This window comes from Trematomus bernacchii, unplaced genomic scaffold (assembly GCF_902827165.1).
Source record: "Trematomus bernacchii unplaced genomic scaffold, fTreBer1.1, whole genome shotgun sequence".
NCBI classification, from domain to species: domain Eukaryota; kingdom Metazoa; phylum Chordata; class Actinopteri; order Perciformes; family Nototheniidae; genus Trematomus; species Trematomus bernacchii.
This window is the reverse complement of record NW_022987828.1, coordinates 8,130,118-8,156,557: the sequence shown is the minus strand read 5'-3', so window position 1 is coordinate 8,156,557 and position 26,440 is coordinate 8,130,118. Positions and strand designations below refer to the sequence as shown.

At 42.5% G+C, this 26,440-nt stretch overlaps 2 protein-coding genes across 3 annotated transcripts in view; one reads left to right on the top strand and one right to left on the bottom strand.

Annotated features, from left to right (window-relative positions):
- lzts2a (leucine zipper, putative tumor suppressor 2a) overlaps positions 1-7,612 on the top strand; it is a 38,956-nt gene extending 31,344 nt beyond the window's left edge. For both annotated transcript variants that reach the window (XM_034152423.1, XM_034152422.1), the window contains 7 exons: positions 2,720-3,373; positions 4,002-4,655; positions 4,775-4,897; positions 5,077-5,223; positions 5,450-5,965; positions 6,061-6,165; positions 6,297-7,612. In XM_034152423.1, the coding sequence (XP_034008314.1) occupies positions 2,753-3,373; positions 4,002-4,655; positions 4,775-4,897; positions 5,077-5,223; positions 5,450-5,965; positions 6,061-6,165; positions 6,297-6,479 (2,349 nt within the window). In that variant the 5' untranslated portion in view covers positions 2,720-2,752 and the 3' untranslated portion in view covers positions 6,480-7,612. The remainder of the gene's footprint in view (positions 1-2,719; positions 3,374-4,001; positions 4,656-4,774; positions 4,898-5,076; positions 5,224-5,449; positions 5,966-6,060; positions 6,166-6,296) is intronic.
- Positions 7,613-9,315: 1,703 nt separating this feature from the next.
- pdzd7a (PDZ domain containing 7a) lies at positions 9,316-25,397 on the bottom strand. Its single transcript, XM_034152005.1, has 16 exons — positions 25,314-25,397; positions 24,185-24,930; positions 23,333-23,470; positions 22,905-23,079; positions 22,305-22,481; positions 21,760-21,907; positions 19,823-19,883; positions 18,655-19,182; positions 17,162-17,317; positions 16,567-16,739; positions 15,696-15,787; positions 15,528-15,619; positions 15,312-15,380; positions 13,446-14,102; positions 13,054-13,154; positions 9,316-10,479 (listed from the first exon to the last, which is right to left on the bottom strand). The coding sequence occupies exons 2-16, from the start codon at positions 24,375-24,377 to the stop codon at positions 10,312-10,314; spliced, it is 2,928 nt and encodes a 975-aa protein (XP_034007896.1). The 5' UTR covers positions 24,378-24,930; positions 25,314-25,397; the 3' UTR covers positions 9,316-10,311.
- Between the last annotated feature and the right edge of the window lie 1,043 nt (positions 25,398-26,440).

The following is a 26,440-nucleotide window of genomic DNA, read 5'->3' as shown; positions in this document are numbered from 1 at the left end:
TCTGTCTGAATTGTAATTTTCTTATGACATTCTACTTCAGGTGTCGTCAACTGGAATATCTTCACAGAGGGACACAAACAGGAATTTAGGAAGGCCTACCAAATTTCCAGGTGCTTTCAGTGTGACAACCTGTATAAGGACGTTGGCACAGGCTACCGGGGAAGTGGACGGCGAGGAATATTACAGGGTTTTTACTCAGAAGAGGGCTTCCCGGGGTACTGCAGCTGGAGCTGTTTTCTGGTGGTTGAGGGAACAGCAGACCCCGCCTCACCCCAGTGAACAATCCACAGTGTGGAAATTGTGCCCAATAAATACAAATGTATTCTGCACTGAAATGCCTCTCGTCAAATTGCATGTTTATCTTTTGCAGCCTGGTGCATAAACACACTAACAGTTGTTTTTGAGTAATCTAGCACCTCTTCAAAGACACATTTGATTTGATTTATTTCGAACGTGTAATACAATAAAATATATATATATAATAATAATGAAATGAAACAAGAGAATTATGATACTGTAGAAACATAAGCAGTATCAAATTGATTCAAAGGAGTTATTTAACCCCACCCCTTCTCCCAAAAACTAAATTAACAGTTTTGTTTTGTTTTAACAAAATATACATCTAAATGTATGTCTACATACAATATACATTTACAATTATAAATAGATTATATCATTATTACTACAATATATATATTTATGTTGTATGTCAAATTTGATAAGACAAATATAAAAGACTATCTTTTTACATCTGACATACAAAATACATTTGTTATTAAAAAACAAAAACATATTAACAACAACTTGTTAATAATTTTATTTCAGTAAGAAAAACATATTTTCATGCATTTTTAGATGATTAATAACAAGCATTACAATGTCTAAAGAGACTCGCTGTGTATGAGACTCAATACTCGCTGGTTGTACTTTTGCGGTCATCCAATCCGCTAGGTGGCGTTGTTGCAAAACAACTAGGGTCCTGTGAGTGCGGTCCTGAGAGTGCGGCCCTGGGAGTGCAGCCTCCGACGCTGCAGCTTCATACTATTGCCTTCCCACGCTTTTTGTTATGGCTAAGAGCCAGGCCATGACAATAGCTATACTGTAATATAAGCAGTTTGTTTTGAAATGTGAAAGAGTTTGTATTTGCAACACACGTAACTCATAGGACTCTGCCAACAAATCATAATCTAATCATTTGATTAAATTGTGTAAAAAAAACTACTCTCAATGTTTCCCAAAACTTGATATCATGAGAATATTTTCTACTTAGGACTTGCATGAAAGATATGCTCTGTTAATGAATTTGTATTGTGAGTGTGGCTGTTCTGTGTGTGTGTGTGTGTGTGTGTGTGTGTGTGTGTGTGTGTGTGTGTGTGTGTGTGTGTGTGTCTCTTTATGATTGTGTTAGTCCTGGCAGACTGTGCGCAGACATAGCTGGCATGGATTATTCCACTTGGCCAGACTGATTTGGGCTTGGCACGACACACTGAGTATATGTGTCCCATCTCTGTCCCTCCGGGAAACTAACACTGATAATACTATCTGCAAATGGAAGACTTAATCTGCAGCCACTTATCGTGTTCGTAATATGTATCCATGTTTCTCTTCCTAAAAATAGTGCAGTGACCAAGTGAGGCAATTACTTCAAAGATTGTGTTTGATATGTGTATGAGCACTGTGATCATGAAACTTTGAAGCGACTCGTTTTCAAACCGCTTTAAATGTAATACACAGTTGATTGCTCACCGGATTCGGACAGGGTCAGGAAAATCACCGAGCAGCTGCAGATGGAGATGAGCGTGACTGTCTGTCATCCCCAGTCTCTGCTAAATCCATCCCCTTTTTCCTCTTCCTGCCCCGCTAATGACATTGAGCATTATCAGTGGCGTCGCCAGAGACAAAGAGTGTATTTAATGAGGGGATGAGCCTTTAATGTGGGGGGGGTCTGTGGATGTGCCCCCCCAGGAGAAATGTGTTAAACAAACAGCGGTTAAGCGGCTGTAGATAATGAGCTTTGCGAGTGGCAACAGGACTAAAGTACACAAATAATTTGGCTTCATTGTTGCAGCAAGATTGTTGTTAATTGTTATACATTTATATGTAAAGAAAATATGTTGCATTTGAAAATTGAAAATACTGAAAATGATTTATTTAATCATTTTAGTTTGAGGAATTGAAGAATAATGATAAGATGATGAGCCCAATACCACTACATGCGTCTCATTTACATATTTTTAACACATGGATGTGATTCTTAACATCTGCGAAGACTGTGGTATTGTTCCTTGTTTAGTTAAAGCATATTATATCTACAGTATGGCTAGTTTCCATTCGGCTGTTTCAGTTTTAGGGTGCTGGTATTGTACATGACTTACTGGGACACAGTAAATTGAACAGAGATATTTTTTATCTATTTAAAAAACCTTGAAAACATTTTGTTTTTTGCAAAACTACAAAATAATCTGTATTGAATTCACACAAGACAGAGAAATATGTTAAGTAATAGCCATAGTATTTTTTTAACAGTAAAATGCATCACTAACGCTCACTTTTTCAGCATTTAGCACTTAGGTGGCGCTTTGAGCTAAATGCTGATGTATAACCGTCACCATGTTCACCACGCTGGTATAGTGTTTTAGCATACTACATTTGTTTTTAAATACATAATCTGTGACAGTCATTAATGTAAAAAAATGTCCCTCTCTCTCCCTCTCATCAGTGTGTGTGGTGTGTCTGACGCCGTCGGGGTGCCATGGCTCTGGTACAGGCACTACCTGTGATCGTGACTGACTACCCCAATCCAGGTCTCGACATCCAGCAGTACCGGCCGCTATCATCCCACTCCCCCTCAGGCCCCTGCCCGGGCCCCTGTGGGCCCTGCAGCCCTGGGACAGCCATGGGTTCTGTCAGCAGCCTCATATCAGGCCGGACGTATCAGGAGAAACACTGCCGGGCCGCCAGCGAGTTCTCCACCAAGTCACGCCGATCCACCCCGGCCACCAGCTGCTTCCGGCTCCAGGACAACACACTCCGCAGCGGGAGCTCCCTGGAGCATCTGCTGGTTATCAGCAACCAAACGCTTCCCCAGGCCCAGGTCCTGCCTCCACCACTGCCCACCAAGAAGCAGCCCCGGCCTGGTAACTGTACTGGGACAGGGGGAGGAACGGCTGCTGGAGCAGTAGGTGGTGGCCCTAATGGGAACTCTGGGTATGTGAGCGATGAGGTGTTGGTTGGAGACTGGAACGACAACCTGGTGGTGGCAGCTGTTAGTCCCTGTAGTGACTCGGAGGACCAAAAGGACAACAGGGCTCTGAACGGCAACATTGGAGGGCCTCCTCCCAAACTCATCCCAGTGTCCGGACAGTTAGAGAAGGTGAGAGCTGCAGACTGAATAGCTAGAGCGATAAATCACCCAGGCAGATTTATTTTTTGCTTATTGCAGGTATATAGATTACACACTGTCCTCATGAAACACTTACTCAGATGTGAGCATTCCTGCAGCATGTGCTGGCTATTTATTTTCATCGATCCAGAGGGAAGCTTAATCACTGGCCTGTAAGGCTCGGATGGATCATTTGACAGCTACTCACCTTGCAGACACATCATGATCAATGTCAGAGATCGCTTACGTTCACTGACATATTTAGTGAACCCTGAGGAAGATCATTAAGAAGTAAAATGCTTACTGAACATGTGCAGAGCTCTCACCAGCCTCAACCTCCACTCTTCACCCTCCTCTTTGTTTATCTGCCCTTTAATCTTATTTTCTCTGTCCTCTACCCCCTCTCTATATCTAAGATTTTAGGAAAATCATTAAGAAAATTGCTTAATGAAGCCCATGAATATCAATTTAACCAAATTAAACTAATCAGAGCCTAGAGGGGTGACCTACCAACATATCACTGTCCCCCTCTGTAATGAGTTTTATTCAGCCGTTGCTAATTAGCACAGCTTAGCTTTATCAATCACTAATTTTGTTTGTCATAATAATGTACTTTCAGAACATGGAGAAAGTGCTGATCCGTCCTACAGCGTTCAAACCTGTCATTCCCAAGAACCGTCACTCTGTGCACTACCTGTCACCACGGCCAGCGCCCAGCAGTCTGTCGGAGAGCCAGGCCAGCCTCAACCTCCTACTGCCCCTCGGGGGGTCCAACGGCGCCGGCGGCACAAACGGCCTCGTAGTGAGCAGCACTGAAGGGAAACGCAACTCCTACAGCGGGGGTCGAAATGCTCGGAGCAGCCAGTCCTGTTCCATGTCAGATTCAGGAAGGAACTCCCTCTCCAGCCTCCCGACTCACAGCAGCACAGGCTACAGTCTGGCCCCCAGCGAGGGCTCCAGCTCGGGGTCTGGCTCGGGGGGCCAGCTGGAGCCTGTGACGGGCCTCGGCCGAACCACCTCAGGTGGAAATGGGAGCCACGGCCACACTAACTCAGACAGTGGACGCTCCTCATCCAGCAAGAGCACAGGCTCGGGGTCTCTAAGTGGGCGCGGGCAGCCCCTGTCGGACAGCGGGTCCTGTGGCCACTCGCCGCCCCCTGTGGAGGGCTATGAGGGGGTGGTGAGGGAGCTGGAGGACAAGCTGAGGGAACGAGACCTGGAGCTGCAGCAGCTCCGGGAAAACCTGGATGAGAATGAAGCTGCCATTTGCCAGGTAAGACACTCACCACAGACCAAACCTTTCTTTAACACACAATAAAAAAACATGATTAGATGTTAGTAAAAGTTCAATATTGACCTCTGAACTCTTACCCATGTCTTTTGATCTGAAAGGTGTATGAGGAGAAGCAGCATCGCTGTGAAAGAGAGATGGAGGAGCTGAGACAGAGCTGCGCCACGAAGATGAAGCAAGCCTCGCAGAAGGCCCAGAGGGCACAGCAGGTGCTACAGTTACAGGTACGCTAAGTTTATAAAAACCTTTTAAAACATTTACCCAGACAGAGATGTTCAAATTGTTACATTGCAAGTCTCTTGCTTCAGATGTGAGTCTGTAGATTCTTTCTTTGAGGGTGCATGTCTTTTTGTAGATCGACTTGTTATTCAGTTTTAAAATATGTGTCTTTGTGTGCCGTCAGGTATTTCAACTACAGCAAGAGAAAAAGAAGCTGCAGGAGGACTTCTCCTCTCTGCTGCAGGACAGAGAGACGCTGGAACGGAGGTGTGCCTCCATCCAGAGGGAGCAGACCCAGCTGGGGCCACGTCTGGAAGAGACACAGTGGGAGGTGAGTGGAGGGGTCAGGTCAGGGTGATTAAAGCCATTCAAGGTGCCCTGTGAACTGCCTTTGTTCGAATCTGGCAGGGGGTCTCTTTGACATACTAATGAAAGCATAAAACAGCCCTAAAAGTAAGGTTGAAGAGTCATTGTTGATACATGGCTTTTAAGCAATTTGTTATGTATTTTCAGCGATCTCAGCCCTGTCTCTAACTTGCCTTCTCTTGACCCTTCAGGTGTGTCAGAAGTCCGGAGAGATCTCCCTCCTGAAGCAGCAGCTGAAGGAGATCCAGTCTGAGCTCAGCCAGAAGGCCGGAGACATCGTGATGCTGAAGGCTCAGCTGAGAGAAGCCCGTTCTGAACTGCAGGCCAGCCAGGCTCGGTCCCGCGAGGCTGGGATGGCCCTGAGGACGAGATCTCTGGAGCTAGAAGTCTGTGAGAATGAACTCCAGAGGCGCAAGAGCGAAGCTGAGCTGCTGCGGGAGAAAGCAGGCCGATTGGAAGAGGAGTCAGCTCGCCTCCGGGACACTCTTTCCCTTCACAGCGGACACTCTCTTCCTGCAAATCTAAGCATGAAGGGGCATTGCATGAGCCTCTCCCTCCAGCAGGGAAGAGGAGTGACAGGGAGGGGGGGTCCCAGTCCGTCTTTGTACCGGGATGCAGAGGACACTCATGTAGTCTGGGGAGGGGAGAGTGATGAGGCGAAGGCACAGAGGCAGAACGCAGAAGCAGTGCTGGGATTCAGACAACAGGTACAAGATACTCAAATGAATGGCTAAACTATTGTGACGTCCTCCACCATCTTATTAGTGCAGTTTCTTACCTTCTTTTATTCAATTGTTCCCAGGTGGAGAGGCTAAAGGCTGAACTCATGTACGAGAGGAGGACTAATGAGGAGCAGCTGTCACGGTTTGAGGATGAGAGGAGGGTGTGGCAGGAGGAGAAGGAAAAGGTAAAAAGGAGGATATTTTCCTAATTTCTTGGGGATTTACTTTCTGTCATTTTCATTCAGTCACATGCCAAAATAGCTTATTCTGATCCAGCGTACTGTTTGACTTACTTACTGTCCTTCCCTCCGCCCAGGTAATCCGTTACCAGAAACAGCTGCAGCAGAACTACATCCAGATGTACCGTAGGAACCGGGATCTGGAGCGAGTGATGAGGGAGCTGAGTCTGGAGCTGGAGAACAGGGACATGGAGGACTATGAGGTGCACAGTGGCAGCAACGACATCCACTTTGAGGAAATCACCGCCACTGAGATCTAAAAACACACTTATACTAATATGTGCACAGGACCATGGAAACACAACTCACTAAAAAAATCAGAGGAGGTAAAACAAACATTGAACTCCAGGCCAAATACTGCACTATCTTCAAAATGGCTTCATCTGGACCACTGACCACTCGTCCCTGTCAAAAGGGACATTTCCCAAAGGTGCATTCTTACTTTCTACCAACAGAGAAGTACTCCAATAAATCCTTATAAAGTGTCCCCTCCGGCGCTTTTAACAGGTTTATTCCACTACAAAGCCAGCACAAAGACTTATTTCCCCTCTGTGGGAGCAAAAGCAGTGAAGACAGCGTTTCTTCCTCAGACCACATTCAAATCAGGGTATTAAAAATCGTCGGGCACTTGAAGCAAAAAATGTCATACAGGCACAGCAGTCAAAGTGCAGTCGCGCCTTTCTCTGTAGCACATACAGCTAAACACCCGGCCACCAGCATGCATGTTATGATGCATCATGACACTCCTATCAACACCGCCGCTGCAAGATATTAATGATGATTACATTGATTACCCTTCCACATAACAACAACAACAACAACAGCTGAACTGGTCCTCCACGAGGCTCAGCCGTGCAATTCATCTTTACAATTAATACAAGAAGAATCCTATTTTTGTTCTTGTGCTTTAATTCCTCAGCAGGTTGGTATTTTATAAAAGAATGTATGTGAGTGTTATCAATCCAGAGTAATGCAGTATAAATGGTCATCATCAAAGAATCTGCTCACCAAGGGAAACTTGGTTCAGTTGTCCTGAACTGTTGTTTTTGTTGAGCAAGACATCAGACTTCAACAAACAAGTTGGGACATTCACATAAGGACATCCTAATTTCCCAAAGCAACAAGGACACAGGAAACAAACGCTCAAAGGACGCTGCTTATGTTTCTAGACCACCAACAGTGATGCTGTTGCAAGAGTGCAAGCTCTGACATAAACATTTACATTTTACAATTATGTAGCATTGGAGATATTCTACTGATTCTCCTCCTTCTTTCTATGTCTGCCTTTGTCTCTATGTGCGCTCTCTCTCTCCATCTCTATCTCTGCTTATTACTCTATTTTTGTAACAGCTGGCAGTTGGTATCAGGAAACTAAAATTGGAGCATATTCTTCTTTGGTCGTGACGTCATTGAGAGATTTAAGGCATGCTTATTCAGAGTTTCCGTTTATTCTCCCTCGTTCCCATTAGTGCTCTTAATTTAGCTTTTGGCAGCCCAAAGCCAAATAACACTTTAAAAGTCTTCCTAGTCTCCCTTAGACTATAACGTCACTGACTGCTATATAGGTAGCAAGACTGGCATGCCTGCATGTCGTTGTTTGTTATATCAGATTTCAGAGGAAGCCGGTTCAGGTAGCGGTGAGATGTGAGTTTGCAGATGCAGTAGCTCCAGAGCTGACTGTCCTCAAGGCAGGTCGGCTTTGAAAGCCCTAAATATAAACCTTTGGCAGTATGTTCACATTTGAAGCTGTTTTCTCACAGTATATGCAGGGCTGTGGGGAACACTGCTCATGGCGGGTCTCCACGGAAAAAAAGAAGAGGGCTGAGAACTTTTATTTTACAAAGAGTATATCAAGGAATAATCATTAGATGGAAATCTATATAATGGAGATGTTGTATATTTTTTTATATATAGCACCTGAAGATATTTTGTTGTAGTACTGATTGAAGTGTGGGTTTAATAAACAAAACATAAAGACTTCTATATATATATATATACAAATATCTATCACATACAAATACTTCAAATGATGGATCAGTTATAAGTGGAGGTGGCAACATAGGAGTGCACCTAATACTGTAATGCATGAGAATATGTTTACATGATATAATCTGTGTGACATTAGCATACACTCTAAAGAACAAACTTTGCATCTGATAGAAACAGTTGGGAGCTTTTTTAAGGTTCAGTTTTGACTTGTCCCTCCATTTTGATTGATCTTTCATTTGATCCTCAGTATCAAGCAGCGTTGGGTTTCGTGCACGTCAGTAGTTTAAAAAAGCATGAGATGGGTCATTTTTAAATGACTTGATCATTAGGTTAGGGCCGCAGCAGATGCAAACCAGGATATTGTTCATTTCCATATACCTGGAAATGATATCATACCCCTTTCAGAAAGTGTGATCAGTATGATTGTCAGACTATATTTTGCATGACCTCACCACATTCACTGTGGTTTGAGAGAATGTTTAGATTATTAGTTCTGTATACATCAACATAAAGCCATGGGAAGTGACCATGAATGGAACAAGTTGGGTTTGTCCAACCCATATTCAATTTGTCAACCAGACCTAGACTGTTACACACTCACCATAAAGGCAGCAAAGATACAGATTAACAACCAACCTGACAAGTACTGTGTGCACCGTAGACTTAAATTCTTTCCTCACATCTCAGTTTCTCTTCATCGTTGCATAACCATTGTTCCCTTGTAAATATGTAAAACACTAAATAGTATAACAGAGTGACATTGTCTTTTATTTAGACAAAATATCTATTTCAAATGTAGCCACTGTGACTAGACCAAAGCAACGTAACACATTTTCTTTTTTTGTGGCATTTTTCTCATCCTTTTGTGTGCATTTTTTTTAATGTTTACTTACATTGTGTCTTCAGTAATTCACAAAGTATTTAGTTGTCCATGTATATTTTTATGTGTACATTTCTTGTACAAATGACTGTGTTTTTTAATTAAAGAACAAGTTGTCACACGTAAAAGTTACTGTTGAACTTTTTTTACCTGAAACATGAAATGAAAGCAGTATTTTGAATGAGCTTTTATTGTTTATGTTAACTCAATAGATGTGTTCAATTTCATCTTTGAATTGAATTGCATGTCTGAATCAAAACGTTTTAACTTTCGCTTTTTTAGCACATTTGTATGTATTTCTCCCCATTAGCCATCTGCATAAGTAAGGCACTACGCACACTGTATTCCAGTTACCTTGCTGCCCATATCACCTCTACCCGACTTTAATTTAAACCATACCACTGGCCTTCATGTCCTGCATTTCTCATTGACATGTTTTTCCAACTCCTCCACATGTCTGCATAAGCTCAGTCCACAGCGGGGTGTAATTAAGCCTCTAAAGTGGCGGATTGCTCCAGAGCACAAGCACTTTTGCCAGAAAAACGGCGCAAAAATACTGAGCAGCAATTCGTAATAATCCCTCCTGACATCCACTAAACCCAAACTATCAGTTTTGACATAATACAGGGTTTTAATCTGTGTATAAATCTATAAATCTCATAACGCAGGCTGGGGTAATCTCTCTCTGGCAGGCCTGTGGGACGGAGATGCTCCAGCTGAAAAACACAGACCACTATCAGACTTAGAGGTCACGGCAGGGTTGCCAGGAGTCAAACAATGGCGCAATTTCAACCAAGGAGGAGTTCATGAATTCAATTATCACAAAACTGTATTACTTAGTGTTTGTCTAGTTGATGTGCAATGTATGTATTAAGTCAAATGTTTGCTAAAAACACTAAGAATGTTAAAAAACGTACATTACATTTGCAGTGCACTTAATTACATTGTAGCAAAATGGATCTTATCGGTGTCCTGATAAATAAACTGCTGTAGCAGTGGTAACAACCTTCTCTCCACCTTTTATTTGACATATTTACTGTCATAACTCTGCCTTTCATAGGACACATGCTTCTGTGTATCCGTTCCCCTCCACAGTGACCGGAGATCTAGCTGTCCCATATTTCTTCTTCTGGAGTGAATCCTGGATTCATTCACTAGCGCAGGACTTGCAGGTTTTGTGTCCTCATGCCTGAACATCAGTTTGACTGTAAGGCACACAGAGGTTAGTCCGCAGGTCTCCTGGGGCTGCTGGGGACCTTTGGGACCTTGACCATAAAAACCATCGGGTCTTTGGCCTTGTTACTGAACGCTCTGCGAATAACGTCCACCGCGTGCTGATGAGTCACCCCCTGAAGACTCTCGCCGTCCACGGACAACAGCTCATATCCTGCCTGCAAATGCAAACACAAGGTAAAATGTTTAACATGCAATACTGTCAACAAAGGGTAAGAATTATTATTATTTAAATTGCATGATGACATAAAGTATATCTTTGTATTTTATCCTTTCCCCTTGTTTCTCTTTTTCCTTGGCGATCTGTCCCTCATGGACAGTTTCCATAAATCTGCAGTGATTGTGTCCCTTAGCGGGAACCTGATTTATTTTGAGAGAATTGGGGCCCTCCTGTTTGTTTAATATATTCACACTGAAGGCCGTCACTAGTGCACATATAAAGTTTCCCCTTCAGCACAAGGTTGTTGAAAAAAAAGAACAAGCACTTACACAACCACACACACAAACACACACACATTTGTGACAGTTTGCTCAATGCTTCCTGCAGGATGCGAGAAGAGAGTGATATAACTGTGGAGGCCTGAGGCGAGGAACTTCCCCCGATGTCATCTGGGTTTGACGAGGATGCACCTGCCTCGTGTGCTCAACCTCAGTGAAGGTTAGAAACACATAACACAGAAACACGCAAGGCCAATGGCCATTGTTGTATTTTCACCGATCACGTCTTCTTTCCCTTTCCCTTTTCCTTTCCAGTGATTAGACACAAAGAGGTTTGTTTTTCTTTCATTCTGCACCTGCCCGTTAGATCTATTATGGGTCAAACATATTTGTTTAGGAGGAGGCTGGGCATGTGTTTGTTCAGACAGGTTTTTTCACAACTCATCAGACAGCCGTGTGTTAACCAAAACCTTAGAGCCTTCCGTGAGGACAGCATCAAAAGATTTAGATTCATTTAACCAAAGAGGAGATTAAAAGTGCTTTTTCCCATTTTTGAAAAGTAATTTATTTGAATTAAATAGATCGCAAACTAATCTGCCCTATCCTCTTTACGGCCATTTATGGAGCCCATTTATGAGGTTTCCTCTTAGCCAATGGACGTCACGGTCCAAAAATAACACGGCCTGTAAAAACTACTACAGTTGCTTGGACGGATCAGTGAATCGTTCATAATGTGGTTTTCCAGGCCGTTATAAATAAATTCAACTAGATTATTCAGTTTAGGAGAGGTGAAGTTCTGGCTTTTTGTATTATGTATTATAAGTAAAATCTCTATAGATGAGTAAACATATCCCTACACTAACAGTTGTGGGGCATCTCATTGTAGATGCTGAAATTATAAGTAAATCTACCGAAATCCATATTCTCTCACTTAGCTCAAATGCTATCAAGCCAGACCTTTGCTCAGGTTTTAAGATATTTGTCCCTAAACACTTGCTAAATGCGACTAAAATACTGTTTTTGTTTACCATTCAGCCTGACACATGTTGTGTGTTAACCGCGCACTCTTACAGTACACAGTTCAATAAAGGCACGTGAGACACTCATGTCCAGATTTCCAGCTGACAAGAGCAGCTGGCACTGTCAAACAAACAGGAAATGATGTGTGCACATAACCACACATGTAGACACTCTTACACACTCACTCATTCTTCACTGATTGTATGTTATCATGCAGGTCTAAGGAGAAAGGATGCCCCTCGTCTCTCTGGAGAGAAGGGGGATTTTGAACTGAGCCAGCGAGCTGATTGGTGCGCTGACGTGCCTCATTGTGAGGTGTGAGCTGGAGACAACAGAAAACAGTAGCAACAACGTCTCTGGTTATGATAGCAGCAATATGTGGGTCATTACCAACTTTGATCCTCACTGAAATATATCCACAGCTATTGAGAAATAACACGAGATTTAGTAAAGCTATTTGTGGTTCCCAGAAGATGAATCCACTTATTATCCACTTTCTCTAGTGTCACCAGCAGGTCACGCTTATCCTTCACTTATTCCCTTTAATAACTAAACTATAATTAGTCATGATATCTACTTTACTTTCTGTTCGTCTTGTCAGAGATTAAGTGCACAACATGTGTCTGTGTATTAGGTGAGTGCAGTCAGGGACAGTACAAAGGAAGTTCTTTGAATATGAAAGGATGGACAGATACTGGATCCCCCTTATGTTTCTCAATCTAATCAGGCATTAGACCTGAGTAGTGATAGCATCTTAATGCAAGTGTTGTTTGGCTCTAGTCAAGAATTAGCCTGTGGTTAGCTGTAGTGAATGAGTGTGTGTATCAGGTGTGTTTAACTAGCCAAGATCACGGATGACTGTTAAGTTACTGTGCAGGCAATATATTACCAATACATTAGCAGACCAGCACCTGTGTACCTCATTAATAATGGAGGGGGTGGGATACTTGAGACGGCTCTCCTTTATCTTCTTCTCCACTCCTCATTGCACACCCTAAACCTCTCCCTCATAGACATCCTTACTTATAGGAACAACAACAATAACTCATAACCACAGGACAGAGGTGTGGCCGGTACTTACACAGCACTACAACCAGGACGGACATCTAATGTACTACATTATTTTCAATACTTATGGTGTAAAGATGTCCTTTTTCTCTGGGCTTAAGTCATAAACATATTCTGATTTTGTGAACACCATTCAATTGACACCCATTTATGTGACATGTTGAGGTGTTGTTTCCTGTCTTCCTGTTTCTGCCATTACTGCTCACCTTAAGAGACTCATTTGTAGACGCAGCTCCTCCTGGGAATATTTTCTCAATCTTTATCATGGGCTGCACTCTTGACTCCATCCCTCCAGAGATACTAATACCTGTAAACACACAGCAAAATAATATATTAAAAGACTGAAGGATTGCATAAAAGTGCAATTGGTAGTTTAATAGTGTATACAGCAAGTACACAAGTAAGTGATACCCTGACCTCTACTGGTGATGTAATAGATATGTGAGGATGGAAACATCAAAATGCACTATTTGAAATAAGTCATTTGGCAGTTTGTATTCTATATATTGAACAACTAGTTCATAGAATAAGAATTACACTTAAAACAATCAAATAAACTCAAATAAGTGTGAAATACATGTATTTCTGTATAACTCACCCAGTGACTGCTTGGCCTTGGTGATGGTCAAAGTGTTGATTTCATACTCTTCAGGTGCTCTTCTTTTCACACCGTGACCGTTTTGTGAATGTCCATTGAGCTGCTGACTGCTCTCTCTGCCTGTAGATGGACTCTTGTCTCTCTGGGGCTCGAACACATCAGACAGAAGGGTTCTCCCTTTCCGCTGTGAAGGAACGCGAACGCTGACCCCTGTGAAGCCCTCCTGCCTGCGCTGTCTGCCCTCCATGCTGTCAGGACTCACCTCCCTCCTTGCCCTCCCATGGCCGTTCCTCACAGGTGACCTCCCTCGATCAAGGTCTCCTCGGTCAGACGCTGACAACAAGGAGACGTCATCATACCGCGAGGCCCCGTTTTCTCTTCTGTTGGGAGAGCGATGGGGTTGGCGCCCACGCTGGGTGCTGTGAGGTGATTCTGTGAGGAGTAAGCTGTGGGTGGGTGAGGGACTCAAGGAGCGGGTGCGCCCGGTGGAGGAGGTGTAGCTGTCCACAGGTACATCCAGCAGAGGGGTGAAGGCACGGGATGGAGGCAGATGGCCTGACTGCTGGCCAGAAAAACGCAACCTCTCGAAATCCTCAATCAACTGACGCTCCGGCTGGGTGTCCTGGACCGGCTGGAGGTGGAACCCACCCCTGTAGTCTGGACGACATAAAAACAGTAAGTTGAACTTTAACCATGCAGTGGTAGACGTTACATCAAAGAACATCTGAAAAACTTCTGAACATAAACACAGTGATGTGTCGAAACAGCCAGTCAGCACTAGGTAAAAGATGAGTCCACTGATTGAGCATTTCACTCACAATAGGCAGTTTGAAATGATCAAAATTGATGCAGCATAACCAAAGATATTACCATACTTCTTAACACTTTTCAAAATCTAGGGTTCTCATTCTAGGATTGCCATTGTATTGCAATAGTAATCGCTCATTGTAGAATACAATTGTACTTCCTTAACATTGTAACCTATAACCTACACATTTGTAATACTGATACCACAAAAAGATGAACACAAGCTTCTTCATGCAAGATCCTAAAGTGTTTCCATCAAGTGTTAAACAGAGGGTGATGAGTTAACAACACGCCTGTCTGAATGGCAAAATATGGATTGGATTGTGTTTTGACATAGAACTATTGGAATAAATAATACATCATAATAAGCCTTTCTATGAGATAACAGCAGCATAAAACAACATAAAGCAACAACACTATAGAATTTTACAGTAAATAGGAATAAAATGTTGAAGAAAAAAATTATATAAGCATGTCAAATTCACAATATCTTAGCAAAACAGTTTTTGGTGAGGCAGAGCACCAAACTGAAATGATAGTGTTGACCCTATGACCCCTATCCTGTGATTTGAGAAAGTGAGAAGGCTGCAGTCAGTCTAAGATAAGACTGTATTGATTGTGTCTTGATGACTCCTGAATGAGATGAAGGATAAAAGCATCTCTGTATTGTTGGAGTGTCACGGTGGCTCGTCTCATCCCCTTTCTGTTGGCCACAGAGATGTAACACAAGCCTCTGCTTCAGCACAGGCACAGGAAACCTGAGATATTTAGTGTGTGTTTGTGTGTAAGTGTGTTTTATGTGAGGCCGGGAGGTGTGTGTGGAATGCCAGGGATGGGATATGGTCTGTGCCTGCAGGTGTTTCAGTTTGACACTGCAGATAGGAGATGAGGCAGGAGAGAAGGGAGGTGTGGGAGGAAGAGTAAGAGTGGGAGGTGAGAGGCTTAAGCCCCTCGTGTATCTTGTGTTGCTTTGGGATTAGAGAAAGGACACAACCGGACAGAGAAAGATTTTGTAAGAGAAAGGGTAAGAGGAGGAAAGAAATGTAGCATATTATGTACCTGGGACAGGCGTGATGAGGTGACGGCGAGGGGTTCCACTGCGAGGGGAGCGCAGAGCTGGAGAACGAACTAAGAAAAGGAAAACAATTAAAACTATAACGCTCCATAAATTACTTTGTTATGTGTAATCTTTTTGAGCTGTTTCTAACTTTTTGTGTTGAGTTGTATCAATAAGAATAATCAGAAAAGTGATGTTCAGTGCATTCCTCTGCTTACCAGAGCGACTCTTCAGAATATCGTACGCCTCCAGCTCAAAGGGCATGACCATGCTGTCAAACCGACCCAGCTCTGATATAGGAATCAACATCCTGCAGAGGAGGTGGACAGCATCATGTAGATCTACTCACTTCAACACATACTGTGCATTTACTTTAGGAATCTCACCTTATTTCTCTGAGAAGCAGCAGTTTCTCTGGCCTGTCCAAGATTGCCAAAAGAGGACGCACCAAATCCTCAGTCACATTCTCGGATAGAAACTGAGGGGAAAGGTTAGATTGGTACACAAATTAGAAGAGAAAATAAGAATAAGAGAAAGAAACTATTGTGGTTGTGAATAAAGACCATTTTCTATCAGGCTATCTTATGATTATTAAAGGGGCACCTACCAATTTTACACATCAAGTTAAGTTATCCTGTCACAAGAGAAACTACTTATTATTTTGGAGGTATGATCCCATATATTATATTTCCAATACAGGTTATTAAACTGATGTGCTGCACAAAGTCTAATGAGAGGACGGTTATCATGGTGCATTATGGGAAATGTAACAAATATACTTGGGGACCAAGGGTCAGGGGATCTCAGGCTCTGCTGCATAAACCGTTAGTATTCTTCACATAGGTGCAATACTAAATTGCTGAAGCAGCCGTTTAACTTGAGGCGTTTTTAGACTTTAACTACTGTATTACCTAGTGGGTCATAATGTGCTCTATGTAAACTTGATATCGTCTGCAGTGGTGCTAAAGGGCAGACAAACTAGCTAATCTCTAAAATTGTCAGATGAGTGTGAGATGGGACAAAAGGGACAAGTGGATCAACTGACTCCTGACATTTGATCCTAATCATAAATGACAGGCCAAATCCGTCTTTTGTCAAAGCTGCTGCCAGACACAGCTACCGCTAAAGGACACTCAGCGACACTGGGAACAATAATACACACTTAAGCCTCAAGGTAGCCAGCTGGTTTTCATTCAAAAACACACACAGGAGAGTGAGTGTGGTGTTGGAGAGGGTCATTTCAGATCAGGAACTCACCCGCCTGCAGTGTCTCATCACAGCAGCCACCTCATCCTGACTGAGCAGTCTCTTGGCCATGTCCTCCACATGCTGCAGGGTCTCTGGTCGGGGCAGGGGGCTGTTGTCTTTAACCCCAGCACGGGATTCCCTCGGAGAGGTCAAGAGCTGGAAGGAACGACCCCGCTCCTTATCTGAGAAAATAAAGTAATAAAGACTGAAATAAACCACATGCATACAAAAACATGTGCAGGCGGCATGAGATGTTTTCACAAAATCAAGATTTCACCTTACAAGTACGATATACAGTATTTGACATGAGTGTGTTAATCGCTACCCAGTGTTACCTCGGATGGCCATAACTGATGTGAACTTATGAACTCACAGATAAGAACAACTATGTGATGGACTGGAATCCCCAAAATGCCATAAATGTAATATGAAACAGGACACTGTAGTTTGCTGCACATATCTCTGATTTGTTCAGCGATTTAAATATAATAACTGAAGTGGAACAAAATGGCAATTCAGGCAAAACCTTAGGCTATAGTTTACCGTTTGGGATGCATCATTTGAGCCTGGGAAGAAAAGAGATGTCGTGTGACCGTGCACTCACCTTTGTCTGCTTGGTGGGACGGTGACTTGGAGCGGCTCTTCCCTTTACGGTCTTTCTTAAAGAAGAGGTTGACAAAGGTTTTGGATCGCTGCAGGCTGGTTTTACCCTCTCTCGTGCTCTTTTCCTTCTGCTGTTTCTTTTTCTTTTGTTTTTCCTCTATGGACGGAAAAAAGAAGACAAAATAGCAGTCAAGTCCCTCTAAATACAGTAAGCACATGTAAATATATTTCCGAAACCAAATGCTGTGAAACATAACTAATTTGAACACCTGCTAAATTAAGTAATTGAACTAAACATCTTGACTAAATCACAGAAAGTGTTCCTTAAGTGGTATTGAATAATAGAAAGATACCACATTTAACCTCTGTGTGTTAAAAACATAATTCATTAGGCTTTGTATTGCTCCATGCTAAGCTGATAGCCGGTAACAGTTGGTGATACACACTCTCCGTTATGAGTACAGACTGTTCATTTCTCTTCCTGTCAGCTCCTCTGTTCACTGCAGTAAATCTGCCACCGTGGAAAGTAACACAGTTAATACTGATGAATTGCAGCTACACCACCCTGAACACAGCCCTATCTATTGAAGGCACTACAGTGAAGTGCTCCAGCTTACATAAGAAATGTCTAATCAGCCCTGAGCTTCACCCCGTGCACCCTCTATGTCCTGGAGGTACGAATGAGCTGGATAAATTGAAAAGGAACGACTAATAACTCAACAGCCAAGCCAAGGCTCAGATGAGATATTCCACCATATGCTTGTTCTTATCCATTCCTCACAGAGGCACAACAAGTGAGAGCAAAGGCTGGTGATTAATCATGAGCCTGCGTTGAACTTTGGGCGCTCGGACAAAATTGTGTGTGGAGCTTAAATCAGCCATGTGGAGTCTGGTTGTTGTTGTTTACTTCCTGGAGTGATACAAAGAAGTTGGGTCATTAAAGTGGCAGATGACCTGCTGGAAGATCGCTAGAGGATTTGAGAGTGGATCCCATTACAAAGCGAATGCAGGTACTGTCACAAAAATCAGCTGAAAAAACTCTGGATTGTAGCTGCAATTCTCACCGTGAAGGGACTCTGGAAAGGATTATGTCTCAACTGAGATGGATGAAACTGCCACCGCAATCAACAACCAAAATACAGTAGAGTACACCCTGATACTAAACGTGCCAACACAACAACAATACTGATATAAATTGTATGCAATAGGCTTATATCACCTGGGATATCGACCCAGCCAACTTATCAGTCTTAAACTGTCAATCTTTTAATTAAAGCTGTAGTAGGCAGCTTTGAAGAACCCATCAAGAGTCAGCTAGATTCATGAAGTGATTGAACAAACTCATTTCCAGCCTGGAAGAGCATTTGTACGAATGTACGAATTATTCCAACAAAAAAAGCTTTTAAAATAACCTAACCCTTTCTTTAATATAACATTTAAGTCTATAAAGGGACAAAACAATCCTTAGGATCCCAGTGAGCCTGAAGGTCTCACCTGATGCAGTGATGTGGCTCTGGGAACGTCTGATTGGTTTACGCGGTCTGCTCAGGGCCATCAGCGCCGCCGTCTTAGGTGATTCTTTCACTTCTTCCTGTTTCCCAGATGACAGCGTCCTTGTACGTCTCCGCCCTCCTTCTCCAGCTCCTCCCATCTCCTTCGGCCCTTCGCCTATCCCTCGAATCACTGTGTCCTTCAGAAGCACCGTGGCCCCTACAGTCCTGCTGGTTTCTGTGGTGACTGGCATTTCAGGGAACGACCCATTGGTTAAGGGGTGGTCCTGGTAGTTTGGAGGATGGGGGTCGGTCTGCATGGCGGTGTCAGCAGTTCTCTCTGCGCTGCTTGGACGTCGGGAGCGGTCCTCTGTGGAGATGGCGATGTCTACCATGTCTGGGCCAAACACTTGAGGGAAAAGGACCTGGGAGAGACCACTGAGGGAGCTGAGAGGGGTGCTGGAGGACCACGAGGAGGCAGAAGAGTTTGAGTCTGATCCTTGGGAGGATGGAGCACGGCCCCCATTGGCCTCTGTAGAAAACAACCCATAATTAGTTGAAGTATGGGGATTGGTGTTTTTTTTATTATTTTGGAAGTGCAATAACTAATGAAACTGTCCAATGATTATTTTTATTTTATTTAGCCTTTATTTATACAGGTGTAAAATCTCATTGAGACACAAGGTCTCATTTTCAAGAGAGACCTGTCAATATTACCTGTTATATGAGCACAGCACACAGACATACAGCTGTGAGGTTAAAAGGTAAATAAGATTTGCACAGGAAGCTTCATTTCCTTATTCTACACTGTCTGCTTTGTTTGGGATAAAGTCTGTCTGGCTTTGAGTGACCCAGATGTCAGGCCCTGCTCTGTTCCAGACATTTAAGTTTGCTGAATTAATCCCTGCCTACCTTCATAAGTACTGTTATAAAACTAAAGAACAAGGCATTTGAGTCCTGTGAAGAAATTGAATGACAGGGATTTAGTGTAAGCAGGCTACATGTGTCCCCTGTTCCACTCTCGTTTATAAGATTTCCAAGTAAAATCCTGCAATTTTCTTTTCTAGAAAAAGTATTTGAATGCAAGTTACTCTTTTCATGCTACTACTTAAGTCATCATCTCTGTTAAAAACCCATCTTAAACATTATCTCTGATGTAGTAGTCAACATACGTTGGTCGAGCCAGCCGTATTCTGCCACCATCTCCTTGTAAGCAGGATATCTCCCGGCTTCCTGAAGTGCAAAAACATAATAAAATGAATACTCAGTGAAAACATAGTGGTCAATAAAGTCATGAAAGCTGTAAAACCAGCAAACTTAGTCAGAGTAAGACCTAGAAGTTGCACTTACTTAAATATCTTTGGTTGGCACATATATAACATAGCCTCTATTATCTGATTTAATATGTATTACTTCATATGCTGTATATCATATTTGTAACATCAATGTTATTAGCCTGGTTAGTTTGTCAAAATGTTTCCTGTGTGTATCCATGTGTGTATCCGTGTGTATCCTTATACCTCTCCCTAAAATGTTATAATGACATTTTATTTGAAAAGGGCTAATGCACAAAAGGGAAAATAATTACGATGACGGAGTGCCATAGTTAACAATGGTTTCAAGGAAAGAGCCATTTTCTATATGAATTAGTACCCGATAGCCTTGAGTTTTTTTTAAGGGATTGTCTCACCAACATGGTTTAAGGTCAAAGAAATAACACAGATGAAGGTCACTTCTAAAATGTTCCACAAAAACCATAAATGCCTCAGTGTGACAGAGATTGTTAACTACAATGAACCGTGACCGTATGTGTGATACACAATTGGGTTTAATAGGGGACACAAGGAAGACATAATATTCAGCGTTCTGTTGATTATAACCTGATCCCTGACTGCCTTTGAATAATGAACGTCCTCCCTGTCTGTTTTTCACACGCGGAACCTGAGATCAGAGGAGTAAAATGAGCACGTAGCAGTGTCAGTGAGCTAAGAGAGCGCTCAAACACACTGCACCACACACATGTGCCCATTTAATACACACAGACACACAACTCCTTTATCTAAGAATGTCACAGGTTAAGTGACGCACACTTGCACACATGCATGCGTACACAGACACATAAAGAACGAAAGGGCTGTGAGCCAGCTGTTCGCTCTGCTGTGCAGAATCACTCTGTGTCCTCTGAGAAGAGCTGGTGTTGTTTAACATGCTGTAATATTTATTATTGTCACAGCATCCCAATCAATTGTGATGTTTAAACCTGAGCAGATGATTCATATTGTCATACAACACTGCAGCAGTGAGGTATAAAAGGCCAAAACATTTCTGAAATCAGACTTAAAGGTGGGGTAGGTAAGTTTGAGAAACCGGCTCGAGATACACTTTGTGTTATATTCCATGGAATGCTCTTAACATCCCGATAGCAATGAATATCTTAAGTGCTTTGACAAAAAATCCATACAAAAATAAAAAAATGCATCTGTGGAAGCCGTAGATGGTCTACCTGCCTGTCAGCCTTCCATCTGTGCACAAACTTATCTCGTGCCCTCATTGGTCATGTGCACGTTCGTGTGTGTTGGAGGAGGGGCTCTGTAAGGAAGCGGCTGTGTATTTTCAAATTCTAGCGCACTCGAGCTGGTTTCTCAAACTTACCTACCCCACCTTTAAACAACCTACTGATCTTTTAGACGTTTAAAAGGAACAGGCTGTGAACACAACATTGATATATTATCACGTTCTCAAGTTGAAATTAACATATTTGTTGTCTATCTACACAACCAGCTGACATGGAACAACATCAGAATTCATTTGATGAATGTAAACCCAGTATTAACTCTACTTTCTGCTCAGTTGCTAAATGCCCCATGTTGTTCACCAGGTAATCACTAACTTGTTGTTGCTGTTAGTGCTGATGAGGAAGTGTACAGTGGTTTTGATAGAGCTCTTTTTGAGAAAGTGAAGTGCAGGGTAAACTAATACAATAAGCTTAAAGAGGCTAAAACGTGCCATACAGTAGAGGTGATCCGCTGCAGAGTTGCTTAATATAAAACCATTGATAAATGCAGCATTTAAATGTGACCTTAAGTGTATCTATGAAATGGTCTCTCACCCTGATGGTCAACATGACATGGGTGTGGCTCTTCAGGACCTCGACTGCGTTGCTATGGGTGATGTCGTCAAAACCGATCCCGTTTGCTGCAAGGATTTGATCGCCCATTTTGATGCCATGTTGTTCTGCAAGCCCACCCGGGTCCAACCTGAAGAGCAACACAGACAAACAGATACAGATGTCAAATATGAACAGTAGGTAAGACGTGGGAACTTAAAGTAAAAGCCTAAGCTAACCGCTTGTATAACTCTTTAATCTAATAGTTCTACTATTCTTTAAAAAAAATGGTGATGTAAGTATGTTTGTGTCTTAATCAAGCTTATCATAGCAGTTTGATGGGCTCCAACTGGTGTATGTTTGCTTTGATTTAATGAAAAATATGTTGTCACTCGTGCTCCTTTTTGCTCTAGAAAACGTTTGGAGGGGTTACAGCTACTCCTCCTCACACACGCACGGCACCACCCTCAATAATTGTGTTTGTCTGATGCCGATAGACTCTTCAGGTGCAAAACAAGAATGTGTTTTAAACCACACATGGTTCATACTTAGAAACATAAATTCCCAGTCCAAACTCTTTGCCTCCTCTGATGTTGAAGCCCAGACAGTAGTCATCTGATGTGGTGAAGAGATGCACGATCCTGCGGAGAGCGCTGTCTGAACTCGTCTCTGACGGTGTGCGACCGCTCTCCTCCACCACCATCCGCCGGTGAATCAGATCCACCCTGCACACACACATGTAAGAGATGACAAATATTCATGCATGAAAAAATTCAAATACACCATTTTTTCTTTCTCTCCTGCACTCAGGCCTGTCAGTATCGGTTAATCAAATAGCCATAAAGGTCACAGGGGTAATCCATCCAGCGCTGCCACATGAAACCAAGATACAGTATATCCCAAAAGAAAGATAACCAGTGTGAGCTGCAGTCAAGTGACTTCACAAAACACGGGCCATGCTAAGCTCAGTGGTGGTTACAACAAGGTAGTCTGTACTTTACGTAACAGAGCAAAGCACAGTCATAATATTGACCTACTGTTTATTGAAGTTTTAAATGTGATGTAAATATGTCATTGTAGATTAGATGTGAGATATCATTCATGGCAGCCTCCTTCACATTGACACGACCTGCACTGAACAGACTCACCATGTGGTCTTCTCCTTGGAGTAGCGGATGCCGGGGATCTTGCCCACTCGTCTCACCACCATCCGCAGCCTGTTGTTGCCCGTCAGGACCTTCACAGCGCTGCTCATGGTGATGCTCTCCAGGCTGACCCCGTTCACCTCCACCAGCTTATCGCCCACCATCAGCCCAGCCTGCTCTGCAGACACAGGTGGCCCTCAGCACGATGCACCACAGTAAATGTCACAAGGAAACAGAAGACCACATGCATAGAGGGAAGCACACTTAAAAATAAGCTTGCAGTCAGCGTGACACACACACACAGACACACACACACACACACACACACACACACACACACACACACACACACACACACACACACACACACACACACACACACACACACACACACACACACACACACACACACACACACACATTCTACTAACCTGCAGTGCTGTCATCCTCCACCTTGCTGACAAATATGCCGAGACCATGTTCAGACCCCCCACGGACACTGAACCCCAACCGCCCATCTGGACTCTTATCTACTGTCACTGTGTGAATGTCTTCACTGTCCTCGCCTCCTGCAACACCAAAGAAAAAGGAAGTCAGGTTTAATATTTCAAAACTATTTTCAATTACATCAATATTTGGTGAATACAAATTTGACCACCTTAAAGCCAAATCCTCAAAATAGAAATAATAATTGATTGTTCCTCCAAATAGTGTGACTTTTTTCAACCATGATTCACTGAGGTATATATATATATATGTCTACTAGGGATGCAACTGACAATTATTTTAATTATCAGTTAATTTGCCATTTATTTGACCAATTAAGTCATGAATTGTTTTGTCAATAACATATTTGTTAAATAATTTCCCAAATTTGGATCAATAAAAGTAAATCTTAACTTATCCTATTAACATTTCAGAAAATAATAAAGAAATGTCATCTCGTCATTTCATTTCAAGTTTTCATATTCAAAACTAAAGTCTGTATATTTTTGCAGATGTAAGTAATCAATTGAATATGGTTCAACCAAAAATGAATCAAGTAAACATTCTAGCTCTACTTTCTAAAATATATTGCATTATTGTTGATACACTTGCTTTCTCTGACACATGTGGCGGAACACATTTCTAAACTTGAATGACTGACTGAACGACAATTGTGTGCCTCTCAAGCCAGTGGCATTTTTTTTGTGTCACCATGGTAACAATTCGTTTTGTTGCCTAAACTAAAAGAGATATCTGGCACATAGCCCTGAGGGTTAACATGCGCACTGTGAACTCACCATCAACAGGTGAGTTGATGAGAATGACCCGGCCCATCGGGGAGGATGACCTGCGTCTGTGGCGGTGGTGTTTCTTCTGCATGTAGCGCGGTGTGCTGTGGGAACCCCCGGTCTGGCCACCATGGTTGTAACTGGGGTGCCCTCCTCCATTTGTCATCTCCCTCCAGCCAGAGGGGTGAGGGGAGCGAGCCATGCTATGTGTCTGGCAATCCTTCCCTTAGTCATCCAGACAGGAGGATATCTGGAGCCTGCTGTCAGGATGGAAGAGGTGCAGCCTGGGATGAGGGTATGGATAAGGAGGACAAGTGTGGTGGGGAACTGGAGTTTTCTTGCACTTGCTGGTCCAAAGTGGAAGACAAAATACTTGAGGTGGTCCAAACTAGAGCAGGCAACTTACAAGGCTCCAGGCAACATCTTTGATCTTTATTAAAAACACTTTCTGACCAAACACAAGGCCTAATAAAATAATCCAAGGTCCAAAAGAGAAAATGCAACATGAAAAAACTGAAAGCTGAGCTCCACACAGCTGAAGAAAACCAATGGCGAATTAGTTCCTTGATCCATGATTGAACTGTTGACTTTACTTGAAGTTGTTATATTCCACTTGTTTCCTTTGCAGCATCTGAATCCCTCTCCATAGAGCTCACGGTGCCTGTGTCCCCGGCTTCAGCTGCTGCCGGCCTGTCTGCAGAGAAGTCAGCGGTGCATGGTGATTCCCCTCGAGTCATGTTTAATTGAATGGATATCTGTTGTGAGGACAATATACTGTGAAGAGTAATGTGGGCTCAGAAGAACCTCATGGGACAAACTCATTTTGGTTAAGTAATGACCTTTAACCTGGGACCTTGAATAGAATAACATTTAATACAAATAAAATAAAAACGTTTTAAACAGAATCTCTCATTTAACTTCGATTCGATCAGCACCATGGACAGCGTCTAAAAGACACTGAAATGACACTTTGACAGGTCATTATAATCTATTCCTAACAAACTAAACTTTTGAAATACTTGTTGTTTTTTGCGAAGTTTCAGTAAACCAAACTGTTAATACCTCAAAACTTGTAACGCTACAAAACTGTAACATCGTGACATATTGTTAAAATAAAGTGAATTTGTATGAGAGTTACCTGCCGTGTGTCCATGTTGGTCCATTGGTCCGCCTTGCTGACGCATTATTATCGGACACCTCCGGAGGATTAGTGCCACCCCAGTAGTTCTCCAGGTGACAATTGTTGTCCTATGGGTTTAAGCCTTTTACATAAGCCTCTGCAGCTGTGCAGCCATTAGCGCTGAAGTAATGATGATTAAGTACACCAATAGGAATTATATTACAGTTACAGTACACTGCCTCAAGTCTCTGTCAGTTTGTCGTCAGGTTATTAATATGTCCATTAAGTCAGTGTTTCCTCGTAAAACTGCAGAGATGTGTATGTGGACAAAGTGAGCTGTGGATCTTCACTCCTGTCTGTGAGGTGGGTAAACAACCCCACCCAGTGGTCAGATGTGTCCCATCACACCCTATGTAGATCCGATTATATGGAGACCCCAGGGTATTTATTATCAGTATATTTAATAACAGTGACACTGTAGAGAAACAGGAAAGTACGACATTGATGTTTTTATTCGAAAAAACATCAAGATTTGCACATCAAAGAGAGACCAGCGTGAACAAATACAGTAGCCCTATGTATTTTTTCCAAATAGATAATATATAACTATAAATATTATACTATACATATTAATATATATATGACTATACTATTAAGAAAGAAAAATCGTGTTACAGAGACCTGATGTGTATGCAGCCTTATTTCAATGCTTTTGTGTTTTTCTGGTAATTTCTTTCAAATACTATCATAACAAATAACTATTATAAAAAATAAAAAAACGTTGACTTGCTCTAAGAATAAATACCTAAAATATAGTTTTTAAAAATTAGAATGAGACGCTTGTAATCAAAGTAGCTGTAATGTACAACTTTTGAAAAAGCTAAAGTACAAAACAACCTTGAGCCAGTCAGCTGCTTTTTAACCAATCATGTGTTGTCTACCCTCCCACGCCCAGGGGTTTCCATATGCTCATGTCCTCAAAGACGTCACAACGCCCCCAGTATTTCACTGCACGGTGCTGCTTTCAAATACCTGTACGAAGCTCTGATTTCCGGAACTCAACCTCACATGGACTGATATGACAGTGTTTTAACGATTTTTCTCTAATAATGTTTGACCAAAAATGTGCATAGTATGTCTTTATA

What these genes read in the sequence shown, in the direction of transcription:
- pdzd7a (XM_034152005.1), bottom strand. Translation starts at nt 24,377, where the DNA reads ATGGCTCGCTCCCCTCACCCCTCTGGCTGGAGGGAGATGACAAATGGA. An exon ending in CATCAACTCACCTGTTGATG is followed by an intron (nt 23,471 to 24,184) that starts GTGAGTTCACAG and finishes TTGGTGTTGCAG; the next exon opens with GAGGCGAGGACAGTGAAGAC. An exon ending in CTGCTTCTCAGAGAAATAAG is followed by an intron (nt 15,620 to 15,695) that starts GTGAGATTCCTA and finishes CCTCCTCTGCAG; the next exon opens with GATGTTGATTCCTATATCAG.